This window comes from Pseudophryne corroboree, chromosome 9 (genome assembly GCF_028390025.1).
Source record: "Pseudophryne corroboree isolate aPseCor3 chromosome 9, aPseCor3.hap2, whole genome shotgun sequence".
In the NCBI taxonomy this organism is placed as follows: Eukaryota; Metazoa; Chordata; class Amphibia; order Anura; family Myobatrachidae; genus Pseudophryne; species Pseudophryne corroboree.
In genome coordinates this window covers 454734040-454760078 of record NC_086452.1, presented here as the reverse complement: position 1 = coordinate 454760078, position 26039 = coordinate 454734040, and the positions used below count along the sequence as shown (strand labels likewise).

The 26039-nt window shown below is 48.7% G+C and overlaps 1 protein-coding gene across 2 annotated transcripts in view; it reads left to right on the top strand.

Annotated features, from left to right (window-relative positions):
- Nucleotides 1-26039, top strand: part of CHCHD6 (coiled-coil-helix-coiled-coil-helix domain containing 6) — a 507702-nt gene that overhangs the window by 199592 nt on the left and 282071 nt on the right. For both annotated transcript variants that reach the window (XM_063941215.1, XM_063941214.1), the window contains one exon: nucleotides 8391-8474. In XM_063941215.1, the coding sequence (XP_063797285.1) occupies nucleotides 8391-8474 (84 nt within the window). The remainder of the gene's footprint in view (nucleotides 1-8390; nucleotides 8475-26039) is intronic.

Below are 26039 nucleotides of genomic sequence, written 5' to 3'. Positions count from 1 at the left end.
GATTGGCCGAGAAGGACTTGGTACCCGGAACTTCAAGAGATGCTCACGGAAGAGCCGTGGCCTCTACCGTTAAGAAGGGATCTGCTTCAGCAGGGACCTTGTATGTTCCAAGACTTACCGCGACTGCGTTTGACGGCATGGCGGTTGAACGCCGGATTCTAAAAGAAAAGGGCATTCCAGAGGAAGTTATTCCTACCTTGATTAAAGCCAGGAAGGAAGTGACCGCACAACATTATCACCGCATTTGGAGAAAATATGTTGCGTGGTGTGAGGCCAAGAAGGCCCCAACGGAGGAATTTCAATTGGGTCGATTCCTACATTTCCTGCAGGCAGGATTGTCTATGGGCCTCAAATTGGGGTCTATTAAGGTTCAAATTTCGGCCTTATCGATTTTCTTCCAGAAAGAATTGGCTTCAGTGCCTGAAGTACAAACCTTTGTCAAAAGTGTACTACATATACAGCCCCCGATTGTGCCTCCAGTGGCACCGTGGGATCTCAACGTAGTTTTGGATTTTCTCAAATCCCATTGGTTTGAGCCGCTCAAATCGGTAGATTTGAAGTATCTTACATGGAAAGTAACCATGCTACTGGCCCTGGCTTCAGCCAGGAGAGTATCAGAGTTGGCGGCTTTATCGTACAAAAGCCCATATCTGATTTTCCATTCGGACAGGGCAGAACTGCGGACGCGTCCTCAGTTTCTGCCTAAGGTGGTTTCGGCTTTTCACTTGAACCAGCCTATTGTGGTGCCTGCGGCTACTAGCGACTTGGAGGACTCCAAGTTGCTGGACGTTGTCAGAGCATTGAAAATATATATTTCAAGGACGGCTGGAGTCAGAAAATCTGACTCGCTGTTTATCCTGTATGCACCCAACAAGATGGGTGCTCCTGCGTCTAAGCAGACGATTGCTCGTTGGATCTGTAGCACAATCCAACTTGCACATTCTGTGGCAGGCCTGCCACAGCCTAAATCTGTAAATGCCCACTCCACAAGGAAGGTGCGCTCATCTTGGGCGGCTGCCCGAGGGGTCTCGGCATTACAACTTTGCCGAGCAGCTACGTGGTCAGGGGAGAACACGTTTGTAAAATTTTACAAATTTGATACTCTGGCTAAGGAGGACCTGGAGTTCTCTCATTCGGTGCTGCAGAGTCATCCGCACTCTCCCGCCCGTTTGGGAGCTTTGGTATAATCCCCATGGTCCTGACGGAGTCCCCAGCATCCACTAGGACGTTAGAGAAAATAAGAATTTACTTACCGATAATTCTATTTCTCATAGTCCGTAGTGGATGCTGGGCGCCCATCCCAAGTGCGGATTGTCTGCAATACTTGTACATAGTTATTGTTACAAAAATCGGGTTATTATTGTTGTGAGCCATCTTTTCAGAGGCTTCTTCGTTGTTATCATACTGTTAACTGGGTTCAAATCACAAGTTGTACGGTGTGATTGGTGTGGCTGGTATGAGTCTTACCCGGGATTCAAGATCCTTCCTTATTGTGTACGCTCGTCCGGGCACAGTACCTAACTGAGGCTTGGAGGAGGGTCATAGGGGGAGGAGCCAGTACACACCATGTGATCCTAAAAGCTTACTTTTTGTGCCCTGTCTCCTGCGGAGCCGCTATTCCCCATGGTCCTGACGGAGTCCCCAGCATCCACTACGGACTATGAGAAATAGAATTATCGGTAAGTAAATTCTTATTTTCCAGTAGGGCCACACGTTACATGATCACGGCAATGAAGGAGGTTTTGAACATTTCTGATACTACAAGTACCACAAAAAAGGGTATTATGTGGGGTGTGAAAAAACTACCCGTAGTTTTTCCTGAATCAGATGAATTAAATGAGGTGTGTGATGAAGCGTGGGTTTCCCCCGATAAAAAACTGCTAATTTCTAAAAAATTATTGGCATTATACCCTTTCCCGCCAGAGGTTAGGGCACGTTGGGAAACACCCCCTAGGGTAGATAAGGCGCTCACACGCTTATCAAAACAAGTGGCGTTACCGTCTCCTGATACGGCCGCCCTCAAGGAACCAGCTGATAGGAAGCTGGAAAATATCCTAAAAAGTATATACACACATACTGGTATTATACTGCGACCAGCAATCGCCTCAGCCTGGATGTGCAGTGCTGGGGTGGCTTGGTCGGATTCCCTGACTGAAAATATTGATACCCTGGACAGGGACAATATATTATTGACTATAGAGCATTTAAAGGATGCATTTCTATATATGCGAGATGCACAGAGGGATATTTGCACTCTGGCATCAAGAGTAAGTGCGATGTCCATTTCTGCCAGAAGAGGGTTATGGACGCGACAGTGGTCAGGTGATGCGGATTCCAAACGGCATATGGAAGTATTGCCGTATAAAGGGGAGGAGTTATTTGGGGTCGGTCTATCGGACCTGGTGGCCACGGCAACGGCTGGGAAATCCACCTTTTTACCCCAGGTCACCTCTCAGCAGAAAAAGATACCGTCTTTTCAGGCTCAGTCCTTTCGTCCCCATAAGGGCAAGCGGGCAAAAGGCCACTCATATCTGCCCCGGGGCAGAGGAAGGGGAAAAAGACTGCAGCAGACAGCCTCTTCCCACGAACAGAAGCCCTCCCCCGCTTCTGCCAAGTCCTCAGCATGACGCTGGGGCCTTACAAGCGGACTCAGGCACGGTGGGGGCCCGTCTCAAGAATTTCAGCGCGCAGTGGGCTCACTCGCAAGTGGACCCCTGGATCCTGCAGGTAGTATCTCAGGGGTACAAATTGGAATTCGAGACGTCTCCCCCTCGTCGGTTCCTGAAGTCTGCTTTACCAACGTCTCCCCCCGACAGGGAGGCGGTATTGGAAGCCATTCACAAGCTGTATTCCCAGCAGGTGATAATCAAGGTACCCCTCCTACAACAGGGAAAGGGGTATTATTCCACGCTGTTTGTGGTACCGAAGCCGGACGGCTCGGTGAGACCCATTTTAAATCTGAAATCCTTGAACACTTACATAAAAAGGTTCAAGTTCAAGATGGAGTCACTCAGAGCAGTGATAGCGAACCTGGAAGAAGGGGACTATATGGTGTCTCTGGACATCAAGAATGCTTACCTCCATGTCCCAATTTGCCCTTCTCACCAAGGGTACCTCAGGTTTGTGGTACAGAACTGTCACTATCAGTTTCAGACGCTGCCGTTTGGATTGTCCACGGCACCCCGGGTCTTTACCAAGGTAATGGCCGAAATGATGATTCTTCTTCGAAGAAAAGGCGTCTTAATTATCCCTTACTTGGACGATCTCCTGATAAGGGCAAGGTCCAGAGAACAGTTAGAGGTCGGAGTAGCACTATCTCAAGTAGTACTACGACAGCACGGATGGATTCTAAATATTCCAAAATCGCAGCTGATTCCGACGACACGTCTGCTGTTCCTAGGGATGATTCTGGACACAGTACAGAAAAAGGTGTTTCTCCCGGAGGAGAAAGCCAGGGAGTTATCCGACCTAGTCAGGAACCTCCTAAGACCAGGCCAAGTGTCAGTGCATCAATGCACAAGGGTCCTGGGAAAGATGGTGGCTTCTTACGAAGCGATTCCATTCGGCAGATTCCACGCAAGAACTTTTCAGTGGGATCTGCTGGACAAATGGTCCGGATCGCATCTTCAAATGCATCAGCGGATAACCCTGTCTCCAAGGACAAGGGTGTCTCTCCTGTGGTGGTTACAGAGTGCTCATCTCCTAGAGGGCCGCAGATTCGGCACTCAGGATTGGGTCCTGGTGACCACGGATGCCAGCCTGAGAGGCTGGGGAGCAGTCGCACAGGGAAAAAATTTCCAGGGCTTGTGGTCAAGCATGGAAACGTCACTTCACATAAATATCCTGGAACTAAGGGCCATTTACAATGCCCTAAGTCAGGCAAGGCCTCTGCTTCAGGGTCAGCCGGTGTTGATCCAGTCGGACAACATCACGGCAGTCGCCCACGTAAACAGACAGGGCGGCACAAGAAGCAGGAGGGCAATGACGGAAGTTGCAAGGATTCTTCGCAGGGCGGAAAATCATGTGATAGCACTGTCAGCAGTGTTCATTCCGGGAGTGGACAACTGGGAAGCAGACTTCCTCAGCAGACACGATCTTCACCCGGGGGAGTGGGGACTTCACCCAGAAGTCTTCCACATGATTGTGAACCGTTGGGAAAAACCAAAGGTGGACATGATGGCGTCCCGCCTCAACAAAAAACTGGACAGATATTGCGCCAGGTCAAGGGACCCTCAGGCAATAGCTGTGGACGCTCTGGTAACACCGTGGGTGTACCAGTCAGTATATGTGTTCCCTCCTCTGCCTCTCATACCCAAGGTACTGAGAATCATAAGAAGGAGAGGTGTAAAGACTATACTCGTGGCTCCGGATTGGCCAAGAAGGACTTGGTACCCGGAAATTCAAGAGATGCTCACGGAAGACCCGTGGCCTCTACCTCTAAGAAAGGACCTGCTCCAGCAGGGACCATGTCTGTTCCAAGACTTACCGCGGCTGCGTTTGACGGCATGGCGGTTGAACGCCGGATCCTGAAGGAAAAAGGCATTCCGGATGAAGTTATCCCTACCCTGATCAAAGCCAGGAAGGATGTAACTGTGCAACATTATCACCGTATTTGGCGTAAATATGTTGCGTGGTGTGAGGCCAGGAAGGCCCCTACAGAGGAATTTCAACTGGGTCGATTCCTGCATTTCCTGCAAACAGGACTGTCTATGGGCCTCAAATTAGGGTCCATTAAGGTTCAAATTTCGGCCCTGTCGATATTCTTCCAAAAAGAACTAGCTTCAGTTCCTGAAGTTCAGACGTTTGTCAAGGGGGTACTGCATATACAACCTCCTTTTGTGCCTCCAGTGGCACCTTGGGATCTCAATGTAGTTTTGGGATTCCTAAAATCACATTGGTTTGAACCACTCACCACTGTGGACTTAAAATATCTCACATGGAAAGTGGTAATGCTGTTAGCCCTGGCTTCAGCCAGGCGTGTATCAGAATTGGCGGCTTTATCCTATAAAAGCCCTTACCTGATTTTTCATACGGACAGGGCAGAATTGAGGACTCGTCCTCAATTTCTCCCTAAGGTGGTTTCAGCATTTCACTTAAACCAGCCTATTGTGGTGCCTGCGGCTACTAGGGACTTGGAGGATTCCAAGTTGCTGGACGTAGTCAGGGCCCTGAAAATATATGTTTCCAGGACGGCTGGAGTCAGAAAATCTGACTCGCTGTTTATCCTGTATGCACCCAACAAGCTGGGTGCCCCTGCTTCTAAGCAGACGATTGCTCGTTGGATTTGTAGTACAATTCAGCTTGCACATTCTGTGGCAGGCCTGCCACAGCCAAAATCTGTAAAAGCCCATTCCACACGGAAAGTGGGCTCATCTTGGGCGGCTGCCCGAGGGGTCTCGGCTTTACAACTTTGCCGAGCAGCTACTTGGTCAGGGGCAAATACGTTTGCAAAATTCTACAAATTTGATACCCTGGCTGAGGAGGACCTGGAGTTCTCTCATTCGGTGCTGCAGAGTCATCCGCACTCTCCCGCCCGTTTGGGAGCTTTGGTATAATCCCCATGGTCCTTTCGGAGTCCCCAGCATCCACTAGGACGTTACAGAAAATAAGAATTTACTTACCGATAATTCTATTTCTCATAGTCCGTAGTGGATGCTGGGCGCCCATCCCAAGTGCGGATTGTCTGCAATACTTGTACATAGTTATTGTTACAAAAATCGGGTTATTATTGTTGTGAGCCATCTTTTCAGAGGCTCCTCTGTTATCATGCTGTTAACTGGGTTCAGATCACAAGTTGTACGGTGTGATTGGTGTGGCTGGTATGAGTCTTACCCGGGATTCAAAATCCTTCCTTATTGTGTACGCTCGTCCGGGCACAGTATCCTAACTGAGGCTTGAAGGAGGGTCATAGGGGGAGGAGCCAGTGCACACCAGGTAGTCCTAAAGCTTTTACTTTTGTGCCCAGTCTCCTGCGGAGCCGCTATTCCCCATGGTCCTTTCGGAGTCCCCAGCATCCACTACGGACTACGAGGAATAGAATTATCGGTAAGTAAATTTTTATTTTTTGCCCTTGGACATGGTGTAGAGCTGCTCTGTGTATATAACTGTATCCAACATATAGGGCAGAGCAGGGGGGCCACATATCCCTACTATAACTAAAAAAAAGAAGAAGAGAAATTGGAAGAACACAAATGGGAACCGAAAAAAAGAAAGCAACTCATTTAGTAAAAGTTCTAATAACCATGATACGCAATAAGGTAGCACCATGTAAAACAGTGTGTGTGTCTTCTAAGTATAACATAAATGGAATACAGTCGGGTCCTATGTTTGCGACGGCCGCTGTACAGATGGAGAATGCAGCTTCGGTGCTCACAGTAACAATGGTTCCCATTTTGGGATCATTTCAGTCACTTACGTCCCGACTTGAATATGAAAATTTGAAAAGACGTCCCAAAGCCGAAATAATCTTTTACTCAGGCCCCTTTCTATTCAAGCATCCCTAGCCTCCAGGATTTCTGCAGGAGCCTGTGTCAGGCTCATTGAGCGTCAGATGAAGCTGACATTTAAAATACGGCAATCCAGACAGGGGATTTTTCCTTGCCAGATACACTCAGCCTTAGACTTCATGAAGTGTCCCAGTTTACCCATTCCAGGCCGCTCCTGGGAAGAATAGGTTAGCAGCCAGCCTTCGGATATAATCTTTCTTCCTAACGACCCCTGCCAGCCTTCTAAAGACATCCCTTTGGCCCTTCGGGATCACTTCTGTCCGGGCTGCTTCATTACATTTTGACGACAGCCCTGTACACCCCAATGCTTTCATAGTTTTAAAAAGATCAGGCCCGTTGTGTCGGCCTTTGCCATAAAGAATCTGTGTGACGTTGTCTAAGAGAGCGCTATTGCCGGTGTAGAAAATTATTTATTGGGAGAGGTAGAGAAATGGGGATCTTCTTTTTCTTTTTGTTTCTTTCTTTCCTATCTTGCTTAGTGTGTTGTACAAGAGATGGAACACGCAGATATCCGGAGGACAGATTAAAGCGCAGGAAGCTGACATTTTGTTCTTTAAACCGATAGTCATAAGAACGTAACCTATCGATTCACTGGGATCCAGCGACATCACAGTTTTTAAAAAATTTCTGTCAACAAATTTTTTTTAATTTATTTTAAGAATACGTATTTATGCTTTTGGTCTATATAACATTTTTGACCGCTGCTACAAGTGCCGTTAGCATAGAGATCGCGTGGCCACTAACAGCGAGATGTGAGAGGCCGGCTTGCTGTCCATGGTGCTAATTCATAGTTGTACGCTAACGGTGCAGCCGCTGCATCGGTGCAAGAGCACAAGAGGCATCCTAAGTAATAAGACACCCACTGCCGCCTGCGTGATCCGCTGCTGTGTACGGAGGCGCAGCGTCGTATCTGCTGCGTGAACATCGGACATCTGAGTAACCCTCAGGTTATCCGGATCATCACGGATATGTCGGACCGGGTTGAAACACTGGGGCAGATGTAATAACCTGGAGAAGGCATAAGGAAGTGATAAACCAGTGATATGTGCAAGGTGATAAAGACACCAGCCAATCAGATCCTAACTGTTAATTTACATATCGGAGCTGATTGGCTGGTGCCTTTATCACTTTGCACATATCACCGGTTTATCACTTCCTTATGCCTTCTCCAGGTTAATACATCTGCCCCACTGTTCCTTTAGTATGCCCCACAGAAAATCATCACACACAATGAGGTCCGGGCTTCTGGCAGGATAGAGAAAGGCACATGCACTGGCATACCGGCTGTCAGGATCCGGTCTCTAGGTCGACAAGATGTAGGTCAACACTGTCTAGGTCGACCACTATTTTTCGACAGTAAGTAGGTCAACATGGTTTCTAGAGTGACAGGGACTCTAGGTCGACATGTTCTAGGTCGACGTGACAAAAGGTCGACATGAGTTTTCCACTTTTTTATTTTTTTTTTACTTTTTCATACTTCACTATCTACGTGGACTACAATTGGGAACAATAACCTGAGGCACCTTGCCCGAAGCATGGCGAAGCGAATCGAGCCATGCGGGGGGACACGGTGCACTAATTGGGGTTCCCGGTCACTGTACGAAGAAAACGACACCCAAAAAAAGAAAAAAACTCACGTCGACCTTTTTTCAGTCGACTTAGAGTCCATGCCGACCTATAAACCATGTCGACCTACTTACTGTCGACCAATAGTGGTCGACCTAGACACTGTCGACCTAAGTCTATTCTATGTAACATACCACACCCCCGGCTGTCACGCAACATCTACTGTAACACATAAGATAAATATACAAGTGTCAGTCACCCTGTACGTTGCCTGTTAAATCGTCTTGACCTTTTACAATCATATGTCTCTTCTCTTAGGCCAAGGAACTCAAACGAAAGGAGGAAGAGCTTAAGAACCTAGATGCTTTCCATAAGGAGCAGCTGGCCAGCATTGAGAAGAAGGTAAGTGCCTGAACCGCAGCGTGGAGGAGAGTATCACAGAACCCAGGCATAAAAGTCTTACAAAGGCTCTTCATGAACCAATAGCTAATAGGAATAGACACTGATATTGATGAACATAAAACCACTACAGCAGAGATTCCCAAACTCCACCATTACGGTTCAAGTTTTAAGGATATCCGTGCTTGACCACAGGTGACTTAATTAGTATTTCAGTCAATTTGATTAAACCATCTGGACTCAAACATGGGTATCCTTAAAACCTGGACTGCAGTGGCAGAGTTTGGGAAACGCTGCATTACAGAAAGCAATAAGCAGCATATAAAACCTTGTAGTAAATCTGAACACAATTCTTTTCTCTAACGTCCTAGTGGATGCTGGGGACTCCGTCAGGACCATGGGGAATAGCGGCTCCGCAGGAGACAGGGCACAAAAGTAAAAGCTTTAGGATCAGGTGGTGTGCACTGGCTCCTCCCCCTATGACCCTCCTCCAAGCCTCAGTTAGATTTTTGTGCCCGGCCGAGAAGGGTGCAATCTAGGTGGCTCTCCTAAAGAGCTGCTTAGAGTAAAAGTTTTGTTAGGTTTTTTATTTTCAGTGAGTCCTGCTGGCAACAGGCTCACTGCATCGAGGGACTTAGGGGAGAGAAGTGAACTCACCTGCGTGCAGGATGGATTGGCTTCTTAGGCTACTGGACACCATTAGCTCCAGAGGGAGTCGGAACACAGGTCTCACCCTGGGGTTCGTCCCGGAGCCGCGCCGCCGACCCCCTTGCAGATGCCGAAAAATGAAGAGGTCCAGAAACCGGCGGCAGAAGACTTTTCAGTCTTCATAAGGTAGCGCACAGCACTGCAGCTGTGCGCCATTGTTGTCAGCACACTTCATAACAGCGGTCACTGAGGGTGCAGGGTGCTGGGGGGGGCGCCCTGGGCAGCAATGATAGTACCTTATTCTGGCTAAAAATACATCACATATAGCCCCTGGGGGCTATATGGATGTATTTAACCCCTGCCAGGTCTCAGAAAAACGGGAGAAGAAGCCCGCTGAAAAGGGGGCGGGGCCTATTCTCCTCAGCACACAGCGCCATTTTCCCTCACAGAAATGCTGGTGGGAAGGCTCCCAGGCTCTCCCCTGCACTGCACTACAGAAACAGGGTTAAAACAGAGAGGGGGGGCACTGATTTGGCGATATGACTACATATATTAAAATGCTATAAGGGAAAAGCACTTATATAAAGGTTGTCCCTGTATAATTATAGCGTTTTTGGTGTGTGCTGGCAAACTCTCCCTCTGTCTCCCCAAAGGGCTAGTGGGTCCTGTCCTCTATCAGAGCATTCCCTGTGTGTGTGCTGTGTGTCGGTACGTGTGTGTCGACATGTATGAGGACGATGTTGGGAGGCGGAGCAAATTGCCTGTAATGGTGATGTCACTCTCTAGGGAGTCGACACCGGAATAGATGGCTTATTTAAGGAATTACGTGATAATGTCAACATGCTGCAAGTCGGTTGACGACATGAGACGGCCGGCAAACATATTAGTATCTGTCCAGGCGTCTAAAACACCGTCAGGGACGTTATAATGCCCATTTTACCTCAGTCGGTCGACACGGACACGGACTCCAGTGTCGACGGTGAAGAAACAAACGTATTTTCCTTTAGGGCCACACGTTACTTGTTAAGGGCAATGAAGGAGGTGTTACATATTTCTGATACTACAAGTACCACAAAAAAGGGTATTATGTGGGGTGTGGAAAAACTACCTATAGTTTTTCCTGAATCAGATAAATTAAATGAAGTGTGTGATGAGGCGCGGGGTTCCCCCGATAGAAAATTATTGGCGGTATACCCTTTCCCGCCAGAAGTTAGGGCGCGTTGGGAAACACCCCTTAGGGTGGATAAGGCGCTCACACGCTTATCAAAACAAGTGGCGGTACCGTCTCCAGATACGGCCGCCCTCAAGGAACCAGCTGATAGGAGGTTGGAAAATATCCTAAAAAGTATATACACACATACTGGTGTTATACTGCGACCAGCGATCGCCTCAGCCTGGATGTGCAGCGCGGGGGTGGCTTGGTCGGATTCCCTGACTGAAAATATTGATACCCTTGACAGGGACAGTATTTTATTTACTATAGAGCATTTAAAGAATGCATTTCTATATATGCGAGATGCACAGAGGGATATTTGCACTCTGGCATCAAGAGTAAGTGCGATGTCCATATCTGCCAAAAGATGTTTATGGACACGACAGTGGTCAGGTGATGCAGATTCCAAACGGCACAAAGATGTATTGCCGTATAAAGGGGAGGAGTTATTTGGGGTCGGTCCATCGGACCTGGTGGCCACGGCAACTGCTGGGAAATCCACCGTTTTTACCCTAAGTCACATCTATGCAGAAAAAGACACCGTCTTTTCAGCCTCAGTCCTTTCGTCCCCATAAGCATATCTGCCCAGGGATAGAGGAAAGGGAAGAAGACTGCAGCAGGCAGCCCATTCCCAGGAACAGAAGCCTTCCACCGCTTCTGCCAAGTTCTCAGCATGACGCTGGAGCCGTACAGGACCCCTGGATCCTACAAGTAGTATCCCAGGGGTACAGATTGGAAAGTCGAGACGTTTCCCCTCGCAGGTTCCTGAAGTCTGCTTTACCAACGTCTCCCTCCGACAGGGAGCCAGTATTGGAAACAATTCACAAGCTGTATTCCCAGCAGGTGATAATCAAAGTACCCCTCCTACAACAAGGAAAGGGGTATTATTCCACACTATATTGTGGTACTGAAACCAGAAGGCTCGGTGAGACCTATTCTAAATCTGAAATATTTGAACACTTACAAAGGTTCAAATCAAGATGGAGTCACTCAGAGCAGTGATAGCGAACCAGGAAGAAGGGGACTATATGGTGTCCCGGGACATCAGGGATGCTTACCTCCATGTCCCAATTTGCCCTTCTCACCAAGGGTATCTCAGGTTCGTGGTACAGAACGGTCACTATCAGTTTCAGACGCTGCCGTTTGGATTGTCCACGGCACTCCGGGTCTTTACCAAGGTAATGCCCGAAATGATGATTCTTCTTCGAAGAAAATGGACGACCTCCTGATAAGAGCAAGGTCCAGAGAACAGTTGGAGGTCGGTGTAGCACTATCTCAAGTAGTTCTACGACAGCACGGGTGGATTCTAAATATTCCAAAACCGCAGTTGTTTCCGACGACACGTCTGCTGTTCCTAGGGATGATTCTGGACACAGTCCAGAAAAAGGTGTTTCTCCCGGAGGAGAAAGCCAGGGAGTTATCCGAGCTAGTCAGGAACCTCCTAAAACCAGGAAAGGTGTCAGTGCATCATTGCACAAGAGTCCTGGGAAAAATGGTGGCTTATTACGAAGCGATTCCATTCGGCAGATTCCACGCAAGAACTTTTCAGTGGGATCTGCTGGACAAATGGTCCGGATCGCATCTTCAGATGCATCAGCGGATAACCCTATCTCCAAGGACAAGGGTGTCTCTCCTGTGGTGGTTACAGAGTGCTCATGTTCTAGAGGGCCGCAGATTCGGCATTCAGGATTGGATGCTGGTGACCACGGAGGCCAGCCTGAGAGGCTGGGGAGCAGTCACACAGGGAAAAAATTTCCAGGGAGTGTGATCAAGTCTGGAGACTTTTCTCCACATAAATATACTGGACCTAAGGGCAATTTATAATGCTCTAAGCTTAGCAAGACCTCTGCTTCAAGGTCAGCCGGTATTGATCCAGTGGGACAACATCACGGCAGTCGCCCACGTAAACAGACAGGGCGGCACAAGAAGCAGGAGGGCAATGGCAAAAACTGCAAGGATTTTTCGCTGGGCGGAAAATCATGTGATAGCACTGTCAGCAGTGTTCATTCCGGGAGTGGACAACTGGGAAGCAGACTTCCTCAGCAGGCACGACCTCCACCCGGGAGAGTGGGGACTTCATCGGGAAGTTTTCCACATGATTGTGAACCGTTGGGAAAGACCAAAGGTGTACATGATGGCGTCCCGCCTGAACAAAAAACTGGACAGGTATTGCCCCAGGTCAAGAGACTTTCAGGCAATAGCTGTGGACGTTCTGGTAACACCGTGGGTGTACCAGTCGGTGTATGTGTTTCCTCCTCTGCTTCTCATGCCCAAGGTATTGAGAATTATAAGACGTAGAGGAGTAAGAACTATACTCGTGGCTCCGGATTGGCCAAGAAGGACTTGGTACCCGGAACTTCAAGAGATACTCACAGAGGACTCATGAACCCTGCCGCTAAGAAGGGACTTGCTTCTGCACGTACCATGTCTGTTCCAAGACTTACCGCGGCTGCGTTTGACGGCATGGCGGTTGAACGCCGGATCCTAAGGGAAAAAGGCATTCCGGAAGAGGTCATTCCTACCCTGGTCAAAGCCAGGAAGGACGTGACCGCACAACATTATCACCACATGTGGCGAAAATATGTTGCGTGGTGTGAGGCCAGGAAGGCTCCACGAAGAAATTTCAACTCGGTCGATTCCTGCATTTCCTGCAAACAGGAGTGTCTATGGGCCTCAGATTGGGGTCCATTAAGGTTCAAATTTCGGCCCTGTCGATTTTCTTCCAGAAAGAATTGGCTTCAGTTCCTGAAGTCCAGAAGTTTGTCAAGGGAGTACTGCATATACAACCCCCTTTTGTGCCTCCAGTGGCACTGTGGGATCTCAACGTAGTGCTGGGATTCCTCAAATCACATTGGTTTAAACCGCTCAAATCTGTGGATTTGAAATATCTCACATGGAAAGTGACCATGATGTTGGCCCTGGCCTCGGCCAGGCGAGTGTCAGAATTGGCGGCTTTATCGTATAAAAGCCCATATCTGATTTTCCATTCGGACAGGGCAGAGCTGCGGACTCGTCCCCAGTTTCTCCCTAAGGTGGTGTCAGCGTTTCACCTGAACCAGCTTATTGTGGTACCTGTGGCTACTAGGGACTTGGAGGACTCCAAGTTGCTAGATGTTGTCAGGGCCCTGAAAATATCGGTTTCCAGGACGGCTGGAGTCAGGAAAACTGACTTGCTGTTATCCTGTATGCACCCAACAAACTGGGTGCTCTTGCTTCTAAGCAGACGATTGCTAGTTGGATGTGTAGTACAATTCAGCTTGCACATTCTGTGGCCAAAATATGTAAATGCCCATTCCACAAGGAAGGTGGGCTCATCCTGGGCGGCTGCCCGAGGGGTCTCGGCATTACAACTCTGCCGAGCAGCTACGTGGTCGGGGGGAGAACACGTTTGTAAAATTCTACAAATTTGATACCCTGGCTAAAGAGGACCTGGAGTTCTCTCATTCGGTGCTGCAGAGTCATCCGCACTCTCCCGCCCGTTTGGGAGCTTTGGTATAATCCCCATGGTCCTGACGGAGTCCCCAGCATCCACTAGGACGTTAGAGAAAATAAGATTTTACTTACCGATAAATCTATTTCTCGTAGTCCGTAGTGGATGCTGGGCGCCCATCCCAAGTGCGGATTGTCTGCAATACTTGTACATAGTTATTGGTACAAAAATCGGGTTATTATTGTTGTGAGCCATCTTTTCAGAGGCTCCGCTGTTATCATGCTGTTAACTGGGTTCAGATCACAGGTTGTACAGTGTGATTGGTGTGGCTGGTAGGAGTCTTACCCGGGATTCAAAATCCTTCCTTATTGTGTATGCTCGTCCGGGCACAGTATCCTAACTGAGGCTTGGAGGAGGGTCATAGGGGGAGGAGCCAGTGCACACCACCTGATCCTAAAGCTTTTACTTTTGTGCCCTGTCTCCTGCGGAGCCGCTATTCCCCATGGTCCTGACGGAGTCCCCAGCATCCACTACGGACTACGAGAAATAGATTTATCGGTAAGTAAAATCTTATTTTTTCTTTATAGTCTTTTAACATTCATATTGTTCTTCTGTTACCTTTTTAGAACTTTGTTTTGTGGCTGTTCAAATGCCACGGACTTATGTATTTTCGTGGCACTTATTGCAGCAAAAATAGTCACTTATCTGGGATTTGGCTTTGTCTGCCTGAGGCAGGCGAAACCAATCCCCAATAAGTGCCGCTATCGGGCTGATTGGATACCCCCCTTAGTGTTCTGTTTAGTATGTTGTTCTTTTTGTTTTGTTTGTTGTGTAGTCAAGAATTATTACTTGTTTAAAAAAAAAAAATGAGCACGATTGGGCTGTAGAAGCACCCTAACTCTGCCCAGTACACTCACTGGCAAGGGGGGATTTAGGGATGGGGGTGCCACTAGGCTTGACAGTAATGGTGCACGCCCCCTGCCCCCCTCCCCCGCCTAATTTTATAACTTATAAGATGCTATAAGTTATTTGATGATAGCCAAATGAATAGAATAATAAGCTATGACATTTTTTTATTTTTAATTATGTGTACATAGTTATTAAGCAGGACAGCTTACAGGGGCAGTATGTGCATGTACTACCCATTTACACTCCATTCAACATGGCATATGGTACAGTACAAGGAAATATTTTGCAGCTACTGGTACATATCGGCTGACAGTACCAACCCAAGCATCCAAGTGCCGCCCCCCCCCCCCCCACAAGTGCCGCCCCTAGGCACCTGCCTCACATGCCTAATGGGAAATTCAGCACTGCTCATCGTGCATAGTTTGACTTTCTCTTGGTATTGCTCCAAGTTGCGGGTGCAGACCTTCACGCATACACAGCTCGCTATAAAGATCCGGTCATCAACAATGTTTTTTTGTTTTTTTTAATTATTATTTCATGAGAATCCTATAAAAACCTGATAGAAAATGAAACGAATGAAAGTCACAGGTCCGTCCCCAGCTGCGCAACCAGTCGGCGATTTGTGGGTGATTATCGCATAGAGCGTGGCAATGACACAAGCAGGTGTAGCGTTCTTGCAGAATACAGGTCAGGTCCGCATTTGTTCTTCCAACAGCATTTCCTGCGTTTTTTAATGCTTAATAAAAGGCACCAATCTGCATCCAGTTCTTTTTTACTTGTGAAAAGAGAACTAATAGCGCTGTCGGACCCGTGAATAAAGAATATAATTGTTGCTCTTGTTTAAAAACTCAGCGGCACGGCTTGTAACCTTTTCTATGTAACAACGTTTTTAAAGAACGTCTGCAAGCATCCTCTGCAGCTAACCGCGGCGGCTTCTTACCACTCCAGCCTTTCCATTCTCTTTTTTTTGTTTTCGGGAACATTACACATTATATTCAATAAATAATAATAATAATGTGTATTCATAATGGGAAAGGCACAAATAAAATGTTTGTTTAAAAAATGCTATAAGAGCCATTTACTGCGATCGCTGTCATAGTTGAAATCCGCACAATCTGTACAAAGTGTTAATAAATAGCAAAACAATTCATTATGTGGTTTAAATGACCGATTGTGTAGAGTAGGTAAGGAGCGGTTCTTTCTGTACAGTCCCGCTGTGCGACTTATGAACATTCCCACCTGTGGCTGGTAAGTCATTTGTGGCAAGGGCAATCTTTACGAGAGGTGGCCAGTCTTTGAGAGAGCATTTGGTGGTCAATACTCAGATGTGACTGCTGGCTAACCACATTTTCTCTATCGTCCTAAGTGGATGCTGGGGTTCCTGAAAGGACCATGGGGAATAGCGGCTCCGCAGGAGACAGGGCACAAAAGTAAAGCTTTTACAGGTCAGGTGGTGTGTACTGGCTCCTCCCCCCATGACCCTCCTCCAGACTCCAGTTAGATTTTTGTGCCCGGCCGAGAAGGGTGCAATTCTAGGTGGCTCTCATAAAGAGCTGCTTAGAGAGTTTAGCTTAGGTTTTTTATTTTACAGTGATTCCTGCTGGCAACAGGATCACTGCAACGAGGGACAGAGGGGAGAAGAAGTGAACTCACCTGCGTGCAGGATGGATTGGCTTCTTGGCTACTGGACATCAGCTCCAGAGGGACGATCACAGGTACAGCCTGGATGGTCACCGGAGCCACGCCGCCGGCCCCCTCACAGATGCTGAAGCAAGAAGAGGTCCAGAATCGGCGGCTGAAGACTCCTGCAGTCTTCTTAAGGTAGCGCACAGCACTGCAGCTGTGCGCCATTTTCCTCTCAGCACACTTCACACGGCAGTCACTGAGGGTGCAGGGCGCTGGGGGGGGGGCGCCCTGGGAGGCAAATGAAAACCTTTAAAAAGGCTAAAAATACCTCACATATAGCCCCAGAGGCTATATGGAGATATTTACCCCTGCCTAAATGTACTAAATAGCGGGAGACGAGCCCGCCGAAAAAGGGGCGGGGCCTATCTCCTCAGCACACGGCGCCATTTTCTGTCACAGCTCCGCTGGTCAGGAAGGCTCCCAGGTCTCTCCCCTGCACTGCACTACAGAAACAGGGTATAACAGAGAGGGGGGGCAAAATAAATGGCAATATATTAATATAAAAGCAGCTATAAGGGAGCACTTAATCATAAGGCTATCCCTGTCATATATAGCGCTTTTTGGTGTGTGCTGGCAGACTCTCCCTCTGTCTCCCCAAAGGGCTAGTGGGTCCTGTCTTCGTATAGAGCATTCCCTGTGTGTCTGCTGTGTGTCGGTACGTGTGTGTCGACATGTATGAGGACGTTATTGGTGTGGAGGCGGAGCAATTGCCAAATATGAGGATGTCACCTCCTAGGGGGTCGACACCAGAATGGATGCCTTTATTTGTGGAATTACGGGATAGCGTCAACTCGCTTAAGCAGTCGTTTGCCGACATGAGGCGGCCGGACACTCAATTAGTGCCTGTCCAGGCGCCTCAAACACCGTCAGGGGCTGTAAAACGCCCCTTGCCTCAGTCGGTCGACACAGACCCAGACACAGGCACTGATTCCGGTGGTGAAGGTGACGAATCAACCGTATTTTCCAGTAGGGCCACACGTTATATGATTTTGGCAATAAAGGAGATGTTACATTTAGCTGATACTACAGGTACCACTAAACAGGGTATTATGTGGGGTGTGAAAAAACTACCAGTAGTTTTTACCGAATCAGAAGAATTAAATGACGTGTGTGATGAAGCGTGGGGTGCCCCGATAAAAAACTGCTAATTTCAAAGAAGTTATTGGCTTTATACCCTTTCCCGCCAGAGGTTAGGGAGCGCTGGGAAACACCTCCTAGGGTGGACAAAGCGCTAACACGCTTATCAAAACAAGTGGCGTTACCCTCTCCTGAGACGGCCGCACTTAAAGATCCATCAGATAGGAGGATGGAAAATATCCAAAAAGGTATATACACACATGCAGGTGTTATACTACGACCAGCTATTGCGACTGCCTGGATGTGCAGTGCTGGGGTAGTTTGGTCAGAGTCCCTGATCGAAAATATTGATACCCTGGACAGGGACAATATTTTACTGTCGTTAGAACAAATAAAGGATGCATTTCTTTATATGCGTGATGCACAGAGAGATATCTGCACACTGGCATCACGGGTAAGTGCTATGTCCATTTCGGCCAGAAGAGCTTTATGGACACGACAGTGGACAGGCGATGCGTAGAGGAGTTATTTGGGGTCGGTCTATCGGATTTGGTGGCCACGGCTACGGCCGGGAAATCCACCTTTCTACCTCAAGTCACTCCCCAACAGAAAAAGGCACCGACCTTTCAACCGCAGCCCTTTCGTTCCTTTAAAAATAAGAGAGCAAAGGGCTATTCATATCTGCCACGAGGCAGAGGACGAGGGAAGAGACAGCAACAGGCAGCTCCTTCCCAGGAACAGAAGCCCTCCCCGGCTTCTACAAAAGCCTCAGCATGACGCTGGGGCTTCGCAAGCGGACTCGGGGGCGGTAGGCGGTCGTCTCAAGAATTACAGCGCGCAGTGGGCTCACTCGCAGGTAAATCCCTGGATCCTGCAGATAATATCTCAGGGGTACAGGTTGAAATTAGAGACAGAGCCACCTCGCCGTTTCCTGAAGTCTGCTTTACCAACGTCCCCCTCAGAAAGGGAGACGGTTTTGGAAGCCATTCACAAGCTGTATTCTCAGCAGGTGATAGTCAAGGTACCTCTTCTACAACAAGGGAAGGGGTATTATTCCACTCTTTTTGTGGTACCGAAGCCGGATGGCTCGGTAAGGCCTATTCTAAATCTGAAGTCCTTGAACCTGTACATAAAGAAGTTCAAGTTCAAGATGGAGTCACTCAGAGCAGTGATAGCGAACCTGGAAGAAGGGGACTTTATGGTATCCTTGGACATCAAGGATGCGTATCTCCACGTTCCAATTACCCCTCACACCAGGGGTACCTCAGGTTCGTTGTACAAAACTGTCACTATCAGTTTCAGACGCTGCCGTTTGGTTTGTCCACGGCACCTCGGGTCTTTACAAAGGTAATGGCCGAGATAATATTTCTTCTTCGAAGAAAAGGCGTATTAATTATCCCATACTTGGACGATCTCCTAATAAGGGCAAGGTCCAGAGAACAGCTAGAGATGGGTTTAGCACTATCTCAAGAGGTGCTAAAGCAGCACGGATGGATTCTGAATATTCCAAAATCCCAATTAATGCCGACAACTCGTCTGCTGTTCCTGGGGATGATTCTGGACACAGTTCAGAAAAAGGTTTTTCTTCCCGAAGAAAAAGCCAAGGAGTTATCTGACCTGGTCAGGAACCTCCTAAAACCAGGAAAGGTGTCTGTACATCAATGCACAAGAGTCCTGGGAAAAAATGGTAGCTTCTTACGAAGCAATCCCTTTCGGCAGATTCCATGCAAAGGGATCTGTTGGACAAATGGTCAGGGTCGCATCTTCAGATGCACCTGCGGATAACCCTGTCGCCGAGGACAAGGGTATCCCTTCTGTGGTGGTTGCAGGAGGCTCATCTATTAGAGGGCCGCAGATTCGGCATGCAGGATTGGATCCTGGTGACCACGGATGCCAGCCTGAGAGGCTGGGGAGCAGTCACACAGGGAAGAAATTTCCAGGGAGTGTGGTCGAGCCTGAAAAAGTCTCTTCACATAAGCATTCTGGAACTAAGAGCAATCTACAATGCTCTAAGCCAGGCGGAACCTCTGCTTCAAGGAAGACCGGTGTTGATCCAGTCGGACAACATCACGGCAGTCGCCCATGTAAACAGACAGGGCGGCACAAGAAGCAGGAGGGCAATGGCAGAAGCTGCCAGGATCCTTCGCTGGGCGGAGAATCACGTGATAGCACTGTCAGCAGTATTCATCCCGGGCGTGGACAACTGGAAAGCAGACTTCCTCAGCAGACACGACCTTCACCCGGGAGAGTGGGGACTTCATCCAGAAGTTTTCCACATGCTATTAAACCGTTGGGTAAAACCAATGGTGGACATGATGGCGTCTCGCCTCAACAAAACACTGGACAGGTATTGCGCCAGGTCAAGAGATCCGCAGGCAATAGCTGTGGACGCGCTGGTAACACCTTGGGTGTACCAGTCGGTATATGTGTTTCCTCCTCTGCCTCTCATACCAAAGGTATTGAGGATTATACGGCAAAGAGGAGTAAGACTAGTGGCTCCGGATTGGCCAAGAAGGACTTGGTACCCGGAACTTCAAGAGATGGTCACGGACGATCCGTGGCCTCTACTTCTGAGAAGGGACCTGCTTCAGCAGGGTCCTTGTCTTTTTCAAGACTTACCGCGGCTGCGTTTGACGGCATGGCGTTTGAATGCCAGATCCTAAAAGGAAAAGGCATTCCAGAAGAAGTCATTCCTACCTTGATAAAGGCAAGGAAGGAAGTCACCGCGAAGCATTATCGCCGTATTTGGCGAAAATATGTTGCGTGGTGCGAGCAGCGGAGTGCTCCGATGGAGGAATTTCAACTGGGTCGTTTTCCTACATTTCCTGCAATCAGGATTGTCTATGGGTCTCAAATTGGGATCTATTAAGGTTCAAATTTCGGCCCTATCAATATTCTTCCAAAAAGAATTGGCCTCAGTCCCTGAGGTCCAGATTTTTATCAAAGGAGTACTGCATATACAGCCTCCTGTGGTGCCTAAGGTGGCACCGTGGGATCTAAATGTAGTTTTAGATTTCCTCAAATCCAATTGGTTTGAACCACTAAAGAATGTGGATTTGAAATATCTCACATGGAAAGTGACTATGTTACTGGCCCTGGCTTCGGCCGGGAGAGTATCTGAACTGGCGGCTTTGTTTTATAAAAGCCCTTATTTAATTTTACATTCGACATAGGGCAGAGCTGCGGACGCGTCCGCATTTTCTCCCTAAGGTGGTATCAGCGTTTCACCTGAACCAGCCTATTGTAGTGCCTGCGGCTACAAGCGACTTGAAGGACTCCAAGTTGTTGGACGTTGTCAGAGCCTTAAAAATATACATTTAAAGGACGGCTGGAGTCAGAAAATCTGACTCGCTGTTTATACTGTATGCACCCAACAAGTTGGGTGCACCTGCTTCTAAGCAGTCGATTGCTCGTTGGATTTGTAACAAAATTCAACTTGTACATTCTGTGGCAGGCCTGCCACAGCCTAAATCTGTTAAGGCCCATTCCGCAAGGAAGGTGGGCTCATCTTGGGCGGCTGCCCGAGGGGTCTCGGCATTACAACTCTGCCGAGCAGCTACGTGGTCAGGGGAGAACACGTTTGTAAATTTTTACAAATTTGATACCCTGGCAAAGGAGGACCTGGAGTTCTCTCATTCGGTGCTGCAGAGTCATCCGCACTCTCCCGCCCGTTTGGGAGCTTTGGTATAATCCCCATGGTCCTTTCAGGAACCCCAGCATCCACTTAGGACGATAGAGAAAATAAGAATTTACTTACCGATAATTCTATTTCTCGGAGTCCGTAGTGGATGCTGGGCGCCCATCCCAAGTGCGGATTATCTGCAATACTTGTACATAGTTATTGTTAACTAATTCGGGTTATTGTTTAGGAAGCCATCTTTCAGAGGCTCCTCTGTTATCATACTGTTAACTGGGTTTAGATCACAAGTTGTACGGTGTGATTGGTGTGGCTGGTATGAGTCTTACCCGGGATTCAAAATCCTCCCTTATTGTGTACGCTCGTCCGGGCACAGTACCTAACTGGAGTCTGGAGGAGGGTCATGGGGGGAGGAGCCAGTACACACCACCTGACCTGTAAAAGCTTTACTTTTGTGCCCTGTCTCCTGCGGAGCCGCTATTCCCCATGGTCCTTTCAGGAACCCCAGCATCCACTACGGACTCCGAGAAATAGAATTATCGGTAAGTAAATTCTTATTTTCTCTGACGTCCTAGTGGATGCTGGGGACTCCGAAAGGACCATGGGGAATAGCGGCTCCGCAGGAGACTGGGCACAAAAGTAAAAGCTTTAGGACTACCTGGTGTGCACTGGCTCCTCCCCCTATGACCCTCCTTCAAGCCTCAGTTAGATTTTTGTGCCCGAACGAGAAGAGTGCTCACTAGGTGGCTCTCCTGAGCTGCTTAGTAAAAGTTTAAGTATAGGTTTTTTATTTTCAGTGAATCCTGCTAGCAACAGGTTCACTGCACCGAGGGACTAAGGGGAGAAGAAGCGAACTCACCTGCGTGCAGAGTGGATTGGGCTTCTTAGGCTACTGGACATTAGCTCCAGAGGGACGATCACAGGCCCAGCCATGGATGGGTCCCAGAGCCGCGCCGCCGGCCCCCTTACAGAGCCAGAAGACTGAAGAGGTCCGGAAAATCGGCGGCAGAAGACGTCCTGTCTTCAGTAAGGTAGCGCACAGCACCGCAGCTGTGCGCCATTGCTCTCAGCACACTTCACACTCCGGTCACTGAGGGTGCAGGGCGCTGGGGGGGGGGCGCCCTGAGACGCAATAAAAACACCTTATATGGCAAAAAATACATCACATATAGCTCCTGGGCTATATGGATGCATTTAACCCCTGCCAATTTTTCCTTAAAAAAGCGGGAGAAAGGCCGCCGAGAAGGGGGCGGAGCCTATCTCCTCAGCACACTGGCGCCATTTTTCCTCACAGCTCCGTTGGAGGGAAGCTCCCTGACTCTCCCCTGCAGTCCTGCACTACAGAAACAGGGTAAAACAAGAGAGGGGGGGGGCACTAATTTGGCAGATAAATCTATACAGCAGCTATATAAGGGAAAAACACTTATATAAGGTTATCCCTGTATATATATAGCGCTCTGGTGTGTGCTGGCAAACTCTCCCTCTGTCTCCCCAAAGGGCTAGTGGGGTCCTGTCCTCTATCAGAGCATTCCCTGTGTGTGTGCTGTGTGTCGGTACGTTGTGTCGACATGTATGAGGAGGAAAATGGTATGGAGGCGGAGCAATTGCCTGTAATAGTGATGTCACCCCCTAGGGAGTCGACACCTGACTGGATGGTCTTATGGAAGGAATTACGTGATAGTGTCAGCACTTTACAAAAGACTGTTGACGACATGAGACAGCCGGCAAATCAGTTATTACCTGTACAGGCATCTCAAACACCGTCAGGGGCTCTAAAGCGCCCGTTACCTCAGATGGTCGACACAGACCCAGACACGGACACTGACTCCAGTGTCGATGGTGAGGAAACAAACGTATTTTCCAGTAGGGCCACACGTTACATGATCACGGCAATGAAGGAGGTTTTGAACATTTCTGATACTACAAGTACCACAAAAAAGGGTATTATGTGGGGTGTGAAAAAACTACCCGTAGTTTTTCCTGAATCAGATGAATTAAATGAGGTGTGTGATGAAGCGTGGGTTTTCCCCGATAAAAAACTGCTAATTTCTAAAAAATTATTGGCATTATACCCTTTCCCGCAGAGGTTAGGGCGCGTTGGGAAACACCCCCTAGGGTAGATAAGGCGCTCACACGCTTATCAAAACAAGTGGCGTTACCGTCTCCTGATACGGCCGCCCTCAAGGAACCAGCTGATAGGAAGCTGGAAAATATCCTAAAAAGTATATACACACATACTGGTATTATACTGCGACCAGCAATCGCCTCAGCCTGGATGTGCAGTGCTGGGGTGGCTTGGTCGGATTCCCTGACTGAAAATATTGATACCCTGGACAGGGACAGTATATTATTGACTATAGAGCATTTAAAGGATGCATTTCTATATATGCGAGATGCACAGAGGGATATCTGCACTCTGGCATCAAGAGTAAGTGCGCTGTCCATTTCTGCCAGAAGAGGGTTATGGACGCGACAGTGGTCAGGTGATGCGGATTCCAAACGGCATATGGAAGTATTGCCGTATAAAGGGGAGGAGTTATTTGGGGTCGGTCTATCGGACCTGGTGGCCATGGCAACGGCGGGGAAATCCACCTTTTTACCCCAGGTCACCTCTCAGCAGAAAAAGACACCGTCTTTTCAGGCTCAGTCCTTTCGTCCCCATAAGGGCAAGCGGGCAAAAGGCCACTCATATCTGCCCCGGGGCAGAGGAAGGGAAAAAAGACTGCAGCAGGCAGCCTCTTCCCAGGAACAGAAGCCCTCCCCCGCTTCTGCCAAGTCCTCAGCATGACGCTGGGGCCTTACAAGCGGACTCAGGCACGGTGGGGGCCCGTCTAAAGAATTTCAGCGCGCAGTGGGCTCACTCGCAAGTGGACCCCTGGATCCTGCAGGTAGTATCTCAGGGGTACAAATTGGAATTCGAGACGTCTCCCCCTCGCCGGTTCCTGAAGTCTGCTTTACCAACGTCTCCCTCCGACAGGGAGGCGGTATTGGAAGCCATTCACAAGCTGTATTCCCAGCAGGTGATAATCAAGGTACCCCTCCTACAACAGGGAAAGGGGTATTATTCCACGCTGTTTGTGGTACCGAAGCCGGACGGCTCGGTGAGACCTATTTTAAATCTGAAATCCTTGAACACTTACATACAAAGGTTCAAATTCAAGATGGAGTCACTCAGAGCAGTGATAGCGAACCTGGAAGAAGGGGACTATATGGTGTCTCTGGACATCAAGGATGCTTACCTCCATGTCCCAATTTGCCCTTCTCACCAAGGGTACCTCAGGTTTGTGGTACAGAACTGTCACTATCAGTTTCAGACGCTGCCGTTTGGATTGTCCACGGCACCCCGGGTCTTTACCAAGGTAATGGCCGAAATGATGATTCTTCTTCGAAGAAAAGGCGTCTTAATTATCCCTTACTTGGACGATCTCCTGATAAGGGCAAGGTCCAGAGAACAGTTAGAGGTCGGAGTAGCACTATCTCAAGTAGTACTACGACAGCACGGGTGGATTCTAAATATTCCAAAATCGCAGCTGATTCCGACGACACGTCTGCTGTTCCTAGGGATGATTCTGGACACAGTCCAGAAAAAGGTGTTTCTCCCGGAGGAGAAAGCCAGGGAGTTATCCGACCTAGTCAGGAACCTCCTAAAACCAGGCCAAGTGTCAGTGCATCAATGCACAAGGGTCCTGGGAAAAATGGTGGCTTCTTACGAAGCGATTCCATTCGGCAGATTCCACGCAAGAACTTTTCAGTGGGATCTGCTGGACAAATGGTCCGGATCGCATCTTCAAATGCATCAGCGGATAACCCTGTCTCCAAGGACAAGGGTGTCTCTCCTGTGGTGGTTACAGAGTGCTCATCTTCTAGAGGGCCGCAGATTCGGCATTCAGTACTGGGACCTGGTGACCACGGATGCCAGCCTGAGAGGCTGGGGAGCAGTCACACAGGGAAGAAATTTCCAGGGCTTGTGGTCAAGCATGGAAACGTCACTTCACATAAATATCCTGGAACTAAGGGCCATTTACAATGCCCTAAGTCAGGCAAGGCCTCTGCTTCAGGGTCAGCCGGTGTTGATCCAGTCGGACAACATCACGGCAGTCGCCCACGTAAACAGACAGGGCGGCACAAGAAGCAGGAGGGCAATGACGGAAGTTGCAAGGATTCTTCGCTGGGCGGAAAATCATGTGATAGCACTGTCAGCAGTGTTCATTCCGGGAGTGGACAACTGGGAAGCAGACTTCCTCAGCAGACACGACCTCCACCCGGGGGAGTGGGGACTTCACCCAGAAGTCTTCCACATGATTGTGAACCGTTGGGAAAAACCAAAGGTGGACATGATGGCGTCCCGCCTCAACAAAAAACTGGACAGATATTGCGCCAGGTCAAGGGACCCTCAGGCAATAGCTGTGGACGCTCTGGTAACACCGTGGGTGTACCAGTCAGTGTATGTGTTCCCTCCTCTGCCTCTCATACCCAAGGTACTGAGAATCATAAGAAGGAGTGGAGTAAGGACTATACTCGTGGCTCCGGATTGGCCAAGAAGGACTTGGTACCCGGAACTTCAAGAGATGCTCACGGAAGACCCGTGGCCTCTACCTCTAAGAAAGGACCTGCTCCAGCAGGGACCCTGTCTGTTCCAAGACTTACCGCGGCTGCGTTTGACGGCATGGCGGTTGAACGCCGGATCCTGAAGGAAAAAGGCATTCCGGATGAAGTCATCCCTACCCTGATTAAAGCCAGGAAGGATGTAACTGTGCAACATTATCACCGTATTTGGCGTAAATATGTTGCGTGGTGTGAGGCCAGGAAGGCCCCTACAGAGGAATTTCAACTGGGTCGTTTCCTGCATTTCCTGCAAACAGGACTGTCTATGGGCCTAAAATTAGGGTCCATTAAGGTTCAAATTTCGGCCCTGTCGATATTCTTCCAAAAAGAACTAGCTTCAGTTCCTGAAGTTCAGACGTTTGT